This window comes from Acomys russatus, chromosome 17, assembly GCF_903995435.1.
Source record: "Acomys russatus chromosome 17, mAcoRus1.1, whole genome shotgun sequence".
Taxonomy (NCBI): domain Eukaryota; kingdom Metazoa; phylum Chordata; class Mammalia; order Rodentia; family Muridae; genus Acomys; species Acomys russatus.
Window position 1 is genome coordinate 28,089,751 of NC_067153.1, and position 16,985 is coordinate 28,106,735.

Here is a 16,985-nt window from a genome sequence, read left to right on the forward strand (position 1 = left end):
CCTTTATCATGTGTCTCTATATTGTATCTATCAACAACCTATGTCTAAACTCTATCATTTATTTTCTCTCTCTATTATCTATCTTGTCTCTTTTTATCCATGTGTTTTATCTCTATCATATATATACATATAGATATATAATCTGTCTACCATGTCTGTCTGTCTATCTATCTATCTATCTATCTATCTATCTATCTATCTATCTATAACCTATCATCTGACTATCAATATATCATCTATCTATCTATCTATCTATCTATCTATCTATCTATCTATCTATCTTACCTCCCTATTCTATCCAATCTTAATGGTAGGGTGGAGGATGGAGATTGAGGATCTATCCCACATCAGAGGAATTTTAAGATCACATGAAAGGCCTACACTCGATACCAAGAAAAGAAAAAAGTAAGTGGTGGAGTGGGGAGGGTGGAAGATTTATAGAAAAAGGAGAAAGGCCCAGAATGTTTAGTTGGAATGACTTAGAGTGAACCTGAATGCCTGACTGAATTAGTTGCAAATGTAAGCTTGAACCATCACTTCCAACATGCTGGTCTGTTGGCCTCCAAGGCTGGGGCGGAAACTTACTCCAGGAAGTCTAGCTAGACTTGCTTATGGCCTCAGGCCCAATGTTGAATAAGAGTTGTCTCCAAGAGTCCAAGATCACCCTTGAGAAAAGCCAGAATACGCTAGAAATACTAGAAAAGGTTATATTTTCTCCTTTTTCTTATTTCTCAAGGCCTCCTACCTTCTTGGTAAATTCAGCGATAACATTGGCTCTAGGTTCATGAAAGAGGTCACCCTTTTTCCTAAGAGAACCAGCATTGATATGTGAGGTTTGGGCTGTATATTTTTCTGTCAACAAGAGAAGGTGAAAAACTGGGTAATTTTAAAAGGGTCCTTTGAGTTACTTCAGTTGTGAATCCCATCATTCCTTTTGCCCGAGTCTGCAGAGTACGTGGTCATTGTTAGTGCTGATAGCAACCTACAGAGGACCAGGGTTAATCACCAGGTGTTGGTTCTCAGTATTCTTTGAGTAGCCCTGTATCTACCACTGCCTAACCAAAAGGACCTGGCCCTCCATGGAGTATGTTTCCTGTGGTTCTCAACTTGGTAAGTAATTCTTTTAGACCTTTATGACCACCCCAGCCTTCAGATCATCTGATTAAATAGATCAGAGTCCCCTAAGTGACTCTTCTTTCAGCAGCCCTCCTTCCTTCCTCCTCTACTGTCTCTAAAAACCTCATTGTTTTTCCTGTCAGGAAGTGTTAGGCATGAGATCCTATCCTGCTTTTTCTATTTGTAGGTGGTCTACAGGTTGCTTTCTTTAGCAACTGAAGCTATTCTTGTGTTCCCAATCGTCTCTGCAGACAGTAATGGGAAACGTTTCAGGCTAACAGTGGTAAATGGCATGGTGCAGGTGTTCAGCTGGTTGAAAAAAAATATGTGTTGTTCTTCCTTCAAGCAGAGCAGCTCCTTCACGTTCCATGGCACCACTATCCTACTTCATGTGAATGGTATCTCCTTAAGTTTTATACCAGATGGCATTGTCTTCAAATAACTTCTCTAAGGTAATAATCACAGGATCCACCCAATCTTTCAAAGACACATAGTATCATACTCATGAATGTTGCTGACAGTCAGATCCCATCCAAGAAGGATTTCATAACCAGCATCAGGCACATTCTCAAAGCTTTACTTCCAATGGAGGAAGAAAGAACAAAGAAAGCCAACTAGAGCTACCTTGTCACTTTATGATAGCTCTGAAGCTTTACTATGAAAGAAGAACACATGCAAATAGGAAAATATTTATATTTTTTTAAAAATATGCTTTCATATGTGGATTTTAAGGAAAATAATTCTAAAGCCAAAGGATTCAAACATTAACTGGACAGGTTTGGTTCAGAGTTCTTTGCCAAGACTGGGCTCTGTGCATAGATAAATCAACCAGACCCACTCAACCAAATCTTCAGGCGAGCTGTTTTCAGGGCTTCAGAAATCCTGAAGGAATCTAGGTGTGTAACCGCACAGGATGTTAGCCTATGTGCTTGGCCAAAACATATAAATACTTCTAGATACTCCTCCCATATGCACAAGAGCTGTACATAAATCTAACTTTCAGAGACAGCCTTCTTCAGATGCACTAGTCTAAAATGGCCTATAGCCTAGCCCATTTGGTAAACATATATTGCACTGAGATTTTGAACAAATGCAATTCACTGTTAAAAAGGTGGGGTAAGAGGAGATTTCAAATTCTATACCAGTGCACACAAAGAAAAATTATAATTTCTTTTCTTTTCCTTTTTGCAGCGTTAGGGATTGAAACCAGGGCTCCATGTATACCAGCCAAGCACTCTACCACTGAGAAGCTATTTTTCCTATCCACTTAGAGAGAAGACTTCCCTAAGTTGCCCAGGCTGGCCTTGAACTCACTCTTTAGCCCAAGGAGCTCTTCAATGTGCAATCCCTTTGTCTCAGCCTCCTGGGATTACAGACTTGTGTCACCAGGCCTAGTTCCCCACTTCCATATTCTTGAGCAGCCTAGTGTTAGGGAGCTACAGTCAGACCTGACAATGTAGACATTAACTTTACTACTTCAGTGTTAGCCTCCTAAGGTGTGTCATCCAAAGGGGAATGCTATTTGAATACTGTGTTGATCTTGACTGGACATGATGTAAGTGCTTGCCGTTCCCTCTTATACAGGTGTTAGAGAAAGGTAAGGTTCTTCATAGGTCTAAATCAGTGATTGTTTAGGAAGATAGAGCCCTGAAGAGACACCTGCTTAGGTCATAAGACATAAGAAATCAAGTTGGTACTGACATAGAAGCATCCTCCCTATGGTCTAGCCTTCATAGTGCCAGAAGATGTTGTGTTGACTCTAGGGAAGAAAATTTGGCAATGGTACTATCCAGCTGTGAACTCTACAAGCTCCCATAGAGACTTCTCTGTCAAAATATACCCAGTGACTCAATGGTAATATGAATGTTATCAGGATAACCAACCATTTTCTGTTTGGATTTAAGCCCACTCAACAGTATGGGACTCATGTCTGCTATTGTTCTGGGCCAAGAGCCCATTGGCTGGGTAGATCATAGACCATAGGGGAGAACCTGCTACTATTATTTGATAAACGAACTCAGTATCAAAGTGTTTTCTAGATATTTATCTCTATGCCTGTAGATTAGTTCAGCTTTTAATGCCCATCAGAGAAGTTGCTCTTTTTTTTTTTCTTTTCTTCTTCTTCTTCTTTTTTCCAATTAATTCAGATTCACAACCAGTCAAAATGCAGAGAATAAATGACTGTGGTGTTCAGATGTAAACTGAACATCTATATCACACTCCTTTCCCCCAAGGCTCAGGAAAAATCAGAGAAGAAACAGAAAGGGTGGAATAGCCAGATGTTGGGGGAGACTGCTGTAAAATAGCATGTTGTGGACATCCCAGGGCGATGGCAGATGTGAAGTCACAGCAGCTATAGGTGCATGCACATGACCTACACCTTACCAAGTCAGTCAAAATCCTAGCATGCTCAGTGGAGGCCCTTACAAAGCCTTTCCGCTTCCTGAGGAGCTATTGGTAGGTAATGAATTCTGGGAAAGAGGTGGTTTCCTTTAGGGATCCGGCTTCTGGGAAGCTGTCCGTCATCCAGTGAGTGGTTCTATGTGTACACAGGCCACACTAACTGAACTCACTAGATTAAAATGAGAGGTTAGGAAGTTGGGAAGGAGACTTGGTGGTAAGGATCTGAGGGAAATTAAAAGGGAAGTTGGAAAATGATATGACCCAAATGCATTGTTTACAGATACGAAATTATCAAATAATAAATAAAAATATTTTTAAAGGAAGATAGCTTCTCTTTCCCTTGAAGATATACTGATTTTTTTTATTTCTTTCATCTTAAAGTTCAAATTTTTAGATCAAACATTGATTTTTCTAAGTAAATCTGACTGCACTGTATGATAAACTTGCATAACTGTGCATTACACAGGCATGTGGGCACAAGCACATAGTTACCCACACTGATTTATGGTCTCTAGCCACATACAGTATTAAAGATGGCCCATTGTTTCAATTTCCATCATTTGCATAAACAGTTCTTCCTGTCTGCAATAGTTTTCCTCTCCTCATCTACCTGGCCACCTCAGTCATTCAATCAAGAAGCAGCCTAGACAGCACCTCCTCGGGGAATCCTCCCCAGACCCTCCAAGCTTGGCTCGATTATCCATCCCTTTGCTCCCACAAGTCTCTGACCCAATTACAACGTGTGGTAAAGTTTTTACATTTGAATGTCCCTGCTACATTACAACTCTCCAAACTGGGCTTGGTGAAAACTTGTCAACAAAACAAAAGTCCTATTTCACTATGTAGCCCACGCAGGTGGCCCAGCCTGCACCTCGCTTCATTTTTGTGCTTTATTTTTGCTGCTGTCTGTTTGAACCAATAAAAAGAACAGATAACTGAGATATACTTAACCAATGGAGATTCCTTTATAAGCCACACTACTTAAATGTCCATCAGTGTGGTTGTTACTTTCTTTTAGGGCTGTACTTCAAGGGTCTGAAAGAACTAGAAAAACCTACTAAGCCACTAGACGCAATTCAGTGGAAATAAAAATCAGGCTTGGGAGCATTCAGAATGGAATGCTGCCAACTGGGGTAAGTTTGATGAAAAAAAAAAAATAGACAGGAGACATGGTAGAAGAAAAACATATACATAATAGAAATTAGACTGACAGAAGAAAAAAACACAAACCCTAACTTGGTGCCCATCTATTAAAAACCTGTCTGCAACAAAGTAACTAGGCAGGAAGTTTACCTTGGCAAGAACCAAAGTTTGGCAAATTCTTACCCTCTGGCCTGGTGAGCCATCACGTCCTGGTGAACCCACACCTCCAGGGACACCCTAAGGAGAGAAAGAACAGAAGAGAGTCGGCTTCACACAAACAGCTCCCCTGCTCCCCTGGGAAAGACTACAGCCTCTAAAACAAAGCCACTGGCATAAAGAGAACCCCTCTGTGACACGGAACTGAGACCTAGAAGTTACTACTAAGAAGTAGATGCTCCCACCCTCAACCAGTCTGGCTTTCATAAAGGTGAATCAACACAGGCAGATGTCACTAACGTAGAAACCCTTGCCAAGGTCACAGATGATGTCAGAAGCTGCAAGTCTTTATCCTTGGCAAAAGGCTAACAGCAACAATAATACCTGTGGACCAGGAAGGCCAGCATCTCCTTTATCTCCTTTATCACCAGGCATTCCCTGAGTATCCAAAAGTACAGAGTTAGGTTCACAGACTTAAGTTCTTGGCCCCTCCACCCACCCATACACCATTAGATTATTTTCAGCAGTAAACTGCCTTTACACTAACGTCCACATGTCTTATTTCACTTGTCACATATGCTATGCATTCATGTAAACATTCCTGCAGAAATTAATGTTTATGTACAGTAACGATTCCAATGCATTGTATGCCGCCCCAGATGGCCAAGCTGATAATGCTGACACATGAGAGGAAGAGGTGAATATTTCAGTGATATTTGTAGTTTAAAATTTCAGGACATTCTTCACAGTTGAGTGGAGAGTGGGGTATGACTTTCACACATACTCTGGTGCCTCATATTTGACCATGTCCCCTGGATGAGGAGACCTGGTGGCAATCAGAAGAAGGATAGCAGGCTACCAAGAAGAGACTTGATACCCTATGAGCATATAAAGGGAGAGGAAGTCCCCCTCAGTCACAGTCATAGGGGAGGGGAGTAAGGGGAAAATGGGAGGGAGGGAGGAATGGGAAGATACAAGGGATGGGATAACCATTGAGATGTAATATGAATAAATTAATAAAAAATTTCAAAAAAAAGAAATCATATATTTTAGTGAATTAAATTTCTTTTCAAATATATTAAATATTTCAAAATAGCCACTTAATGCCCCCACCTAAGCTCTAAAACTCACTCAGTGAACTATATTCTGATGACCATTGAAATAAGGAAGTATATGATACATTTTAATATTCTATATTCACAACGGCTATGCATCAATAATGAGTTGCTATAATAGTTGTTACCTTCTAGATGTTAAAAGTTAACTCAAGGGCTGGAGAGTAAGTCAGTGGCTTAAGTGCTTGCCCCACAAGTTTGAAGAAGTCCTGAGTTTGAGTCCTAGCACTCATATTAAAAACAAAAATCTGGTATCATATACTTGTAATCCCAACACTGTGGTGGGACACTAGACATGGGTGGGTCCCTGGGACACCCTGGCCAGGTAGCCTAGCCCATTCATTGAGATTTAAGGCCAGCAAAAGCACTGTCTCACAAAACCAAGGTAGGTGAATCCAGAGGACATCTAATACTGGTCTCTTGCCTCTACTTGCATGCATACACACCTGCATTCAGTGTACCCCAAAAACACGTGCACAGTGCATAAGTGCAGATTACACACACACACACACACACACACACACACACACACACACACACACACACAAATTTACAAAAGAATTTAGATAGCAAGCAAAGGCTATTCATGTTGACCTGCTATTGCCTTAGGCGCAATGCTGTGGTTATGACCTGCCCTTGCCTTAGGCGCAATGCTGTGGATATGACCTGTCCTTGCCTTAGGCGCAATGTTGTGGATATGACCTGTCCTTGCCTTAGGCGCAATGCTGTGGCTATGCTTACTTCTTTCCATGCACTTGTCTGTTGAAAGATCACCATCACTGAGCAAGCGATTGATTGTGGAGTTAATGAATTCAGTCAGTTGTGACTGCCAAAGGGACTGGCACTCATTGGTAAGACACAGAACATAAAAGCTCATTCTTCATGTCCTCATGGAAAATGGATAACAATAAAACACATCTCAGTATGTGCACACAACTCACAGGCATGCCTTGAATAGACAGACCACTGGGTCCTTGGGGTCCAGGCGGGCCCTGGGGTCCTGCAGGACCTGTTTCTCCTCGAGGGCCCTCTGGTCCCTAGAAGGCAAAAGAGAAAAGTCACTCTAATACCCATAAAAATCCTCTAATATCTGAAAGACATTCCTGGATACAACACTTACATCCTAAATAACTTCCAAGATATGAAATGCTCAAGAGGGTAACGAGACACCAAGCTTCAAATGATTTACCTCCCGGGGTAAAATGTCATCAGTAATCCATAGAATAAACACACCAGGATTTCATCAACTTTATATAACAATGTTGTGCCAACTATGTGAGCAAGTAGCCCGCCCACAACTGCCTAACACTTCCCAAAGGAGAACTCCCTGTGGGACCACCCTCCTGGAAGGAAACGGCCTCTTATCCCTCCTCCCTGCTGTCACTTTCCACCCTGGGTGCACCTCAGCCTCTATCTGAGAGCCCGTTTTCTCCTCCACCTCCCTGCAGTAACACAGTGTGGCTCTTCTGCAGCCTCCAAGCACCTCTCGCTCAAAACCGTCTCCCCTTCTATCCAGGGTCAGGCATCCCCTTCACATCCTTAGCTCCCACTTCTTCCAGGCTCTATTGCGCTTTAAGCAACTCAACAAGTGATCTTAGATTTACAATATCTATTTATGCTCAATTTCTTCTTCCCTGTCAAATTTCATGACCACAGCAAAGGCTATTCCTTTATTAAGATCTCCTGTGCCTGGGTAGCATCCTATTCTAGTAACTGTGTATATTAACACGGTACCATATGGCATCACTTCTCCACACATGCATGTGTGATATATTAATCAATAGTAAGAACATCTAGCTCCACAAGCATGTGTGTGTGTGTGTGTGTGTGTGTGTGTGTGTGTGTGTGTAAAACATTTTCTTTCTTTTAGCTCCGTTAATATTGAGAGCATGTTATTGTTACCCACAGACTCTACTATGCAGTGGGATACTAGAAAGTATTTCTCCTATAACTTCATATATACCAGCCAGTTTTGCCTTGTTCTTCATCCCCAGCCCTGAGCCTTAGGTAGCCACTATCTTGGTCTTAATTTTTACAAAATTTTTAGATTCCACATGTACGTAAAATCATTCATGACTTTCTCTGCCTGGTTTATTTCATTTAATGTGTTTTATAGGTCCAGCCATGTTTTCACAAATGACCAGATTTGACCTTATTAAATGGCTAAATAGTATCTCATCCAGTCCAGGCATCATCTTTCCTTATCAATTCATCTTTTGGTGGGTAACTGGGTTGTTTCCACTTACTGAGTTCTGTTGTGATAACACAAGAGCACAGAATATCTCTTGTCAAGCATGTCAAATGTGAAATTGCTAAATATATTATTTGAGACAAATGACATGGAATAAAAATTCTAGTGGGGTAAAGTGCAGATAGATAATCAGGACAGACTAATTTTCCTTAAAATTGAGTGTATGAAAAAAAAAAAACACATGAAAAAGTCCAGCAGATGGGATATCTGGAAAAATCTGTGTTGGACAGACTACGGGCAACTGATATCATATTCATAGATGAGGTGAGAAAGAACATATTGAAAAGGTCTGGAAAGATGGGCCAGTGGTTAAGAACACTGCCTGCTCTTTCAAAGGGCTCAGGCTCGATATCCAGTAGCCACACGGTAGCTCACAACTGCCTGTAACTCTACTTCCAGGGAGCTCCAATGGCCTCTTCTGGTCGATTGGACAGAACATAGGCATGAGTCCTGCACATAATGCCATAGATGCGTATGAAGGCAAAACACGCATACACATACAAATAAAATTAATTTAAATTTAAATATTTTCTGAGCAGCACATTGAAAGTTGAAATTGCATGGCAATTCACATGGGATGGGGAGGAAGAAAACCAGTGAAGAATCGGGAAAAGCCAAAAAGTTAGTACCCAGGACAAAGACAGGATGGCAAAGAAGAAACAAATTCCGATGGAGAGCTGGCCAAATGAGTCAACTATTGCAGAGATCTCAAGGAAGATAAGCTTCAAAGAACCGCCTCTGGAACCAGTCACACCTGGTGACATTAGTGAGAAAAGCTCACAGGATGCCGAGGGGATCAGAAACTCCACATAGTTTGAGAACGGTGTAAGAAAGGAGACTGAAGAGGACCAGACCATACTTATCTTCATAAAGAAGTTCATATGGAAGAGCTGGAGTGCAGAAAATGCAATGTGCTTGAGAAGGGGGGTACTAACTTATAAATATTACTTCCATTATTCTTCAATTGCTTCAAATATTAGCAGAAATAGTTTAGTACTATACCATTTGTATATTGTTGAAGAGTAGGGCAGAGCTTTTTGGTCATCCCGCTCCCCCCACCAGCAGGACTGCCTTGCCAGGCCACAGGGAAATAGGACTTGTTCAGTCCTGATGTGATTTGATTTTTTTTTTTTTTTTTTTTTTGCAGATCCAATGCAGATTTATTATGCAATTAAAACTTACATTTCCCAAGTGAGCTGTTTTTTAAATCTGTATTTAATGCCTTTCTGGGGCCGCCGATGCGGCTCGGTTGCCAGGGTGCTTGCAGAGCACACACAAAATCTTAGGTTCGACTCCTAGCCCAGCATGAACCTGGCATGTTGTCCCAGCACTGGGGAGGGAGATGTGAGGAGAATTAGGAATTCAAGGCCATCCTTGTCTACATGCAAGTTCAAGGCCAGCCTGGGCTCCAGGAAACCCCGTGTCAAGCGAACCATGTACAGTGCTTCCCTGCAGCTGCGGATACGTGTGTTGTAGGAGAGCCGCTCGCCCAGAAGCTACTTTGCGCAAACCTGGAAGGTGAAGTTCCTGTCTCCCAAATGTCAAAGAGCAACCAAGTTTTCTTTAAGTGACCCAAGATGTGATTTGATAAGCTAGAGTGAACTGGAAGTGGGGCTCCCCTTTTCTGAGAAATGTGGGGGAGGGGGGTGTGGGTGGGACTGGGAGGAGAAAAGGAATAGGGTTAGGATCAGGATGTAAAGTTAATGAATTAATTAACTAATTAATTAATTAAAAAGGAAATAAAAGTAGGGCAGAAGGCAGATGGTCCATTTTATTCTTTAAAATATAAAGCAAATAGACCAGAAAAGATCAGTGACCATTGCTTTCTAACCCAAATTCTTATTTGGTGCAATGAAATGAGAAAAAAAAATCACATGTTGGGCCTTTCCCTAAGGAAGGCATGGCTTGTCTGTCCTCACAAATGTGGCTATGTGATACTCTGTTGTCCAAAAATCAACTGCGTACTAGTATCGTTTGTCAAAACAGCCAAAGAGGAATAACTGTACTAGTGGGAATAAGTCGTTAGAGAAAATGGGTTACCTTAGTGTCATCAAGTCTCTGAATTAATTCATATTCATCTTTAGATTCACTGTCCACTGACAACATTGAAAAGATAATGGTATCCTGACGAGAGAGGCCCCAGGAGGCAGAAGCTAGAAAGCGTAAGAGTTCCTGGGCTCTGCCAGGGAGGACCCAGAGAAAAAGCCAGAGCAACCTTGCTGGGAGGAGGTATTCTGCCCTGGCCTTTCTTACAGCACGGTAAGTAATGCAGTCAAGAAAGAGGCAGCAAGCCCATCTCAGAAAGCAAAACAAACCAAACCATAAAGGAAACCTCCCATGGTCTTTGAATTGGATAATACTTGATTATCTTCAGCTTTCTTTCATTTACTTCTTTTTCATGCTCACATCTTATCCTACCTTGCATCATCTGTTTCCAATTTTAAAGTAAACCTTCTTTTAGTGTAATGGCCTCTTCTATATGAATAATGTAAATCTAATGCATTCGAAGCACTAAATCAGTAAGGCAGATGGTGTGGAAGTGATGAGGCGTGATGTCCCTGGACCAGGATGGAGAAGCAGGTTAGAAAGAATCTTGAAGGCAGGAGAGATGCCTCGGTGGTTAAGAGCACTAGCTGCTCTTGCAGAGGACCTGGGTTCAGTTCCCAGTAACCTCTTACACAGTGCCTAATAACCACATATAACTCCAGTTCTGGGGTATGCGGTGCCGTATTCTGGCCTTCTTAGGCACTGCACACAAGTGGTGCACAGACATACATGCAAAACACCCATACACATAACATAAATCTTTAAGGAAGGAAGGAAGAGCCATGAAGATGATGCCAACAACAGCCAAACTATGGTCCAGGACTGCATTTTTTTAAAACAAGCATAAATACAGTACAGACTCTCAGGAAATTAATCTAAAAGCAGATGTGTAGAATCCATCAGAAAATCAAGGCACGAGAAATAGGAGATCAGATAAAGATTTCTAGAATCCAAAGAGAAGATAAAGCCTGTATTCAATTAGTAGCTGAACTTCCGCCAGTCCTTAGGATGCCTTCGTGCAAAGGAAATGAACATGTGTTTTGATGTGGCTTGGCATGACCTGGTCACTCTGGCTGGCTGCTGCCTCTGCAGTGCGTGACCTGGAGTTCTACCTGGTGGTAGAAAGCAAAGCTGGTATCTGATTATACATAGTGCAGAAGAAATTTAAAATGTGGGAAATTCCTGATTCTGCTTAAGACACAGTTCTGTTATAGATGGAGAAAGAGAAGTATACACCTGAGAGAGCCACCCTGTAGACCAAGCCACACAGAACACCAGCATTCTTGACTGCCCCAAAAGTCTTCCTTTTGACTGAGTCATTAAATATTTTTTTTTTAGTTTTAAAAAGCCCCCACATCTTCACTCTAAGTAAAAATTGTTTGACATGAGTGTTGCAAATGCGTAAGATACTGTAAGTCACCAGAGTAAATGAAGTCACATTTAGCTCCAAAGATATAGCTAATTGAGACAAAGAGAGAACGTGTTACCTTAGGACCCTGTTCACCTTGTTGGCCTTTCGGTCCTCGGAGTCCTGGACCACCCTGGCAAACAGATGTTAAGTATTAACTCAAAGGCAAGTCTAAAAGAATACTTCATTCATCTTTCTTCATACTATGGGATTAGGTCATCTATTTTATATGAAGCCCACACATTGTGTACTAGTAATCTTCATCATGATCTTCAACTGGAAACTCCCCACCCAGTTCTGGCCCTTCCTGAAGATCATTTCATAACCTCAGAAAAATCTTTGCTCCAGATCCTTTAAACCTGAAGATGTCTTGTACTGTGTGTTTATTTAGAACTTATATAATGCTACTTTTGTTAACATATAAAAAGAACAAAATAATCAATTGGCATAGATTTATGTGTGTTTTATACCAAAACTTCATAAAGAGTCAATAAAAAAAGCAACAATTCAACTCGATTTATTTACAAAGAAATAGAAATAATTAAGTTAGTGTTTCTGAAATTCCAATCATTTGCATTTCTTCCCAAGACATTTTGACATATTAATGTAATAACTGTACTATTTTTAGTGGCGATTTTCTTTATTAGGCATAACTATGTGCTACAAAATAAATATGTGAGTATATTCTTTATGTATTGGCTCATGTTTGTAAAGACATCTAAACACACATGTGTGCATAATTGACTAATGCATTTAAATAAATATTTGTAAAAGCAAAGAATACTGCTAAAACACTAGATTACCTTAAAAATTATTCAGTATTGATAATGTTATTCAATTTACTTAGGTTTTGCCTTCACTAAAGGCTGCACAGCAAAAATATGCTCTACGATAAGCAGGAAGGTGAATGGTATTAGTGTGGGCCATGAGACACCAGACGTTTTTCCTTCTGTTGAGCAAAAGAACTGAAGATCACTGAAACTGAGTTAAGACTCTCCCTGTGCAATTCCAATTTATTTCATGGGGTGTGCAGCTTTACTTGAAAATGACTAGACAGTCTCAACAGGACACATATAACATTCTATACAGAGTGGCAGCAGGGGGATGTGCCAGTCTTACAGGTACAGCAGAGGCCCAAAGTCTGAAACCCACACTGAAAATAAACCACAGTGGCTTAAAGGGAGGATTTTATATATAAAGCAATGGGAGACAGATGACATGGTAGGAAGAGGATCGTCTTGTAGACCTGTCTATGTTTACTTAGCATTAATTGGCTGATGGCCTTCTAGTCCAGTAGGCAGCACATGTTAGACCCCAGAATGATGGTGTTAATGTTACTGAAGAACACTCAAGGATGAGCTGGCAAGACTTACTGGGGGGCCGGCTGGTCCTAGAGCCACTTCATTGGTTGCTGAGCAAGCGCAGGAACGTGGAAGATCAGGGCAGGACTCTTCATCCCGCTAAGTAGTGAGGAAAAGCATAATTGTTAGCGAGACAGTTACATAAATTGCTTTACTAGCTCCAAGAAAATACCTTAGGAGACATTTTAAAGTTTTAAGAGAACATTATGGTTCCCAACCATGTCTCTCAGTAAGAAAACAGCAGCCTGGGTGCACCTGGATCACCAATTATCACAGCTTTAGAGGGATTTGCTGAAACTAGCTTAGTGAACCAGCAAAGTCAGAGACAGTGGAGAATATTTTTGGCTTCTATTTAATTCAACCAGAATAGCAGAGCTCCTTGAGCTAAAATCCCTAACCACTGTCGTTATGCTACATTGTTTTTCTGTTTTAAAAAATAAAAGAAAACTCACTAAAAGGCTCAGTCAAAACTACTACATATGGATTAAAATAGAGAATTAAAACTGTTTAAGCACATCTGTGGCCTGGGACAAGTCTATCCGCTTCGGTAGCTGAAACTAAGAAAACACAATGGGCCTGAAGCTTTGGGGTGGACTCCCCTCTCTCCACTCTCAGGACATCTACTGACTTGAGGTGTTAGAGGATGGTTGGTAATGTCCAGCTGAAGGAATCCAAGAGCAAGGTGGAGTGCCTGTTAACAGCCTTGTGCAATTTCTAAATATCCCATTTGGAGCAGATGCCAAAACAACCTCAGCACTGAGAAAGGAGACTACAGGACTTCAGAGAGTGCCTCAGTCTGTCAAACAGATGAAAAGGGGCTTCGTTATTTAAGAGCTCACAGGCTAGTGAGGTTAGATAGATCAGGGCACAGGCAATAAGTAGGAAAGTCTCTAGAATATTTAAAAACAAAGTCCCTAAAATAGTTGAACAAATGGCGTATGTTCCCTTCTTGGCCCTTTCTTTAAATGGTGGACAATAAGGAAACAGTTCCATTCAAATCTCCTGCTGACATATCTTATCTGCTCTAATGCTTGATCAGCTAAATTAAAATATAAATTTAAGTATTCCGAAAGATCTCCCAAATGAATTGGGCACAGGGCATCCTGTTTCAAATCCTAATGATCTGTCTTCCTGGTACATAATTTATAAGCCTTCAGTGAATAAAGCAAGGAGAAAAGTAATGAAAAGGGCCTAGAACCTTCCTAGAATTGGTGGCTGCATTTTCTTCTTGATGCAGCATGAGATTCTGTTTCCTCTTGCATTTCTTCACCTACCTTCTTTTAAGGATAGCAGTAAAACATCTTATTTAATTCACCACTAGTTTAGAAACTTATTTTGGTGAAAAACAAATGAGTTACTTGCTTCCTCAAACAGGTTCCCAAGAATTTACCACCTGCAATAAATGTCTTAATCTGGTTCTAAAATAAAATTCCCTGGATTTCATGAAGACTTGACTATGCTCACTATATGGATTTAATTATTAAGACATGCCAACATCCATCCACAGCTGAGGCTCCTATTCAAGCTTGCTTTCCATGAGGAGCCTAAGATATCAATCTCCTTTTCTGTTTATATGTAGACACATAGATATGACTTTATGAGAGAATAATGAGGAATGCTTAGTTTTCTGGTAGTGTCAAATAGGACAATAGCCAAATGACTAAAGTTCCAAATTTGTGTGACAGGATAGCATGAGGCAGTCTATTAAATATTTATTGATAATGTGAATGTTTTAAAAATTCAAGGAAAACACAGGAGCATTTGGCATCCACTGGACTTCATGTAAATTACTAGCTCAGAGTTTCATCCTGGACATGGTGGTGCTACAAATCCCAGGACTGGGAGGTAGAGGCAGGAGGGTCAGAGTTCAAGGTCATCCTTGTTGTTCTAGTTTCATCTCTGCTGTTGGGATAAAAACACTCTGGGAAAACCAACTTAAGGGAGGAAGGGGCTGTCAGCTGACATCGAAAGAAGTCAAAGCAGAAACTTGACTCAGAAACTATGAAGGAACTCTGCCCCTTGGCTCATTCATAGGCCCATGCTTAGATAGTTTTCTTACACAGTCAAGCTTGCTGCCTGGGGACAGGACTGCCTATATGAGGTGTGTTATCCACAATTAACAGGCAAGACAATTCCCAATAGAGATGCCCACAGCCTAATCTTCAGTAGATGGTTTTCTCTTTAAGGAGACTCTAGGCTTTGTCAAATTGACAATCAAAGCTAAATAGGACACTGGCTGTATAGTTAGTTTGAGTTCAGCATGGATGACATGATACCCTTCTCACAAAACAAAAGGTATAAACAAAAAACACTCTACTAAGTCAAAAGCATATTTTGAAACATCTTTTTGATGTTCTCTCTTAGCAATCCTAGTTTTCCAGCAGTTGCTATGATGGAAAGCAAGACCATGGGCAAGTCAGTGTGCAAAAGGAAGTGAGGAACAGGCTTAGTATGATGTCAAGGTAGGGCAACAGTGCCATGCTCAATAGGCACTTTTCTTTCGATATCTGCATACCATTTTTCTGTGGCCACTGAGCTGTAAGGATAAGCAAGAGGCTTACAACTAAACATTTGTAAATGGAACTTTAAAGTATTTCCTTTGACCTAAGAAGCTTTGTGAAGCAGGAACAGTGGAAGCACCTGAAGTACATGTCAGTAACATCTGTGGTACACAGTTCAAACCACATGAGATCACACATGATGGCCTCATTGTTTCTCCTTCTCTGTCTCTTTATTAAACCTTCCTACCTTAAGTATCATCACAAAAGGAATTGCCTGCGATATGAATGTTGAGAAACAGGCTCTCATTTGCCAAGGTAAAAATAATATTTCAATTTCAATAGAGATGAAAGAATTCTTACCAGGCCGGGAAGCTCACAGCATCTGTCTTTACCGGCCCATGATGTAGAACAAACAATATCAAACATCTGTAACTGGAACTAATTCAAAAAGATAATCACCAGTCAGTAAGGGGGATACAGACAAAACATGTTCGTAGCTATAATTATTTCGTCAGAGATAAGATACCAATATATTTATAACATTCCAGTGAATAAACTTAAAAGTAAACTTAAACTGGCTTTGCTCCTGAACCACACACCATGATCGTCTAACATGCTGTCTGTAGTTGTTCCATCTACTGTCTAAATCCCCCCTCCCTGTCTTTCCTTCCCCTCCTCAGATCTACCTGCAATAAGCTTCGTTTTGTGGTCAAAGCCTTCCTTGGAAGCCCCTCATGACTCCTGCCAGACGTTCTGCTATCATAAAGCTCTAGACGACCGATACAGATCGCTTCTCACCCATTCCTCAGTCATTTCCATTACCGTTGACTTAAATTCTACCGTGTAAGGGGAACTGCTCGTCTGAGTCACTCAGCGCAGTATCTAACACATAATAAACATGCAGAGCATCAGAGGAATGAAGCCAGTTCATTCCTTTGTGCCACCATTTCCACTGTAAGCAAGATGCTGTAAAGCCTCTTCTGAGACAATGGTGAACACAGGAAACCAAACAGTCCTGCTGGAAGAACGTATAAGGAATGGTAGACTTCCCTACAAATACTGTACTTAATAAGGCGCCAGGACAGAGTCACAATGAGTACCATGGGTGCATGGACCTGGTGTATTTTCATTTTAGTAATGTGTCACATGGTAAATGCTTAGTCTTGTTTCACTCACATATGTTGATAATAATTCAAGGTACAAGGTGAAATATACAGATATTATCTTTATAACATTAATGAGGGCTAACACTAACTTAATGACCTAATTATTTTTACTTATTTCTTTCTGTATAATTTTGAAATATTGAAGCATGTTATCAATCAAAGGAATGGGAAGATGGTAATATTTTCATTTTAATCTGCAACCATCCCTCAGCAAGCAATGCTTTCTATAAGGGATACCATACAACAAAATAATGATAAAGAAAACTAAAAAATTAAACATTTCCAAAAGTGTGCTGCATCAGACTTATGTAAATGTAAA

The 16,985-nt window shown here is 40.6% G+C and overlaps 1 protein-coding gene across 17 annotated transcripts in view; it reads right to left on the minus strand.

Moving 5' to 3' along the window:
* Col14a1 (collagen type XIV alpha 1 chain) overlaps positions 1–16,985 on the minus strand; it is a 243,533-nt gene that overhangs the window by 76,279 nt on the left and 150,269 nt on the right. For 2 of the 17 annotated variants that reach the window (XM_051159672.1, XM_051159655.1), the window contains exons 35-40: positions 15,861–15,938; positions 13,012–13,098; positions 11,718–11,771; positions 6,875–6,970; positions 5,203–5,256; positions 4,846–4,899 (exon numbers count right to left, since the gene is read on the minus strand). The exons of 10 other annotated variants lie outside the window; for them this stretch is intronic. In XM_051159672.1, the coding sequence (XP_051015629.1) occupies positions 4,846–4,899; positions 5,203–5,256; positions 6,875–6,970; positions 11,718–11,771; positions 13,012–13,098; positions 15,861–15,938 (423 nt within the window). The remainder of the gene's footprint in view (positions 1–4,845; positions 4,900–5,202; positions 5,257–6,874; positions 6,971–11,717; positions 11,772–13,011; positions 13,099–15,860; positions 15,939–16,985) is intronic. 5 more of the 17 variants (XM_051159663.1, XM_051159660.1, XM_051159659.1 and 2 more) reach the window with 5 other exon arrangements.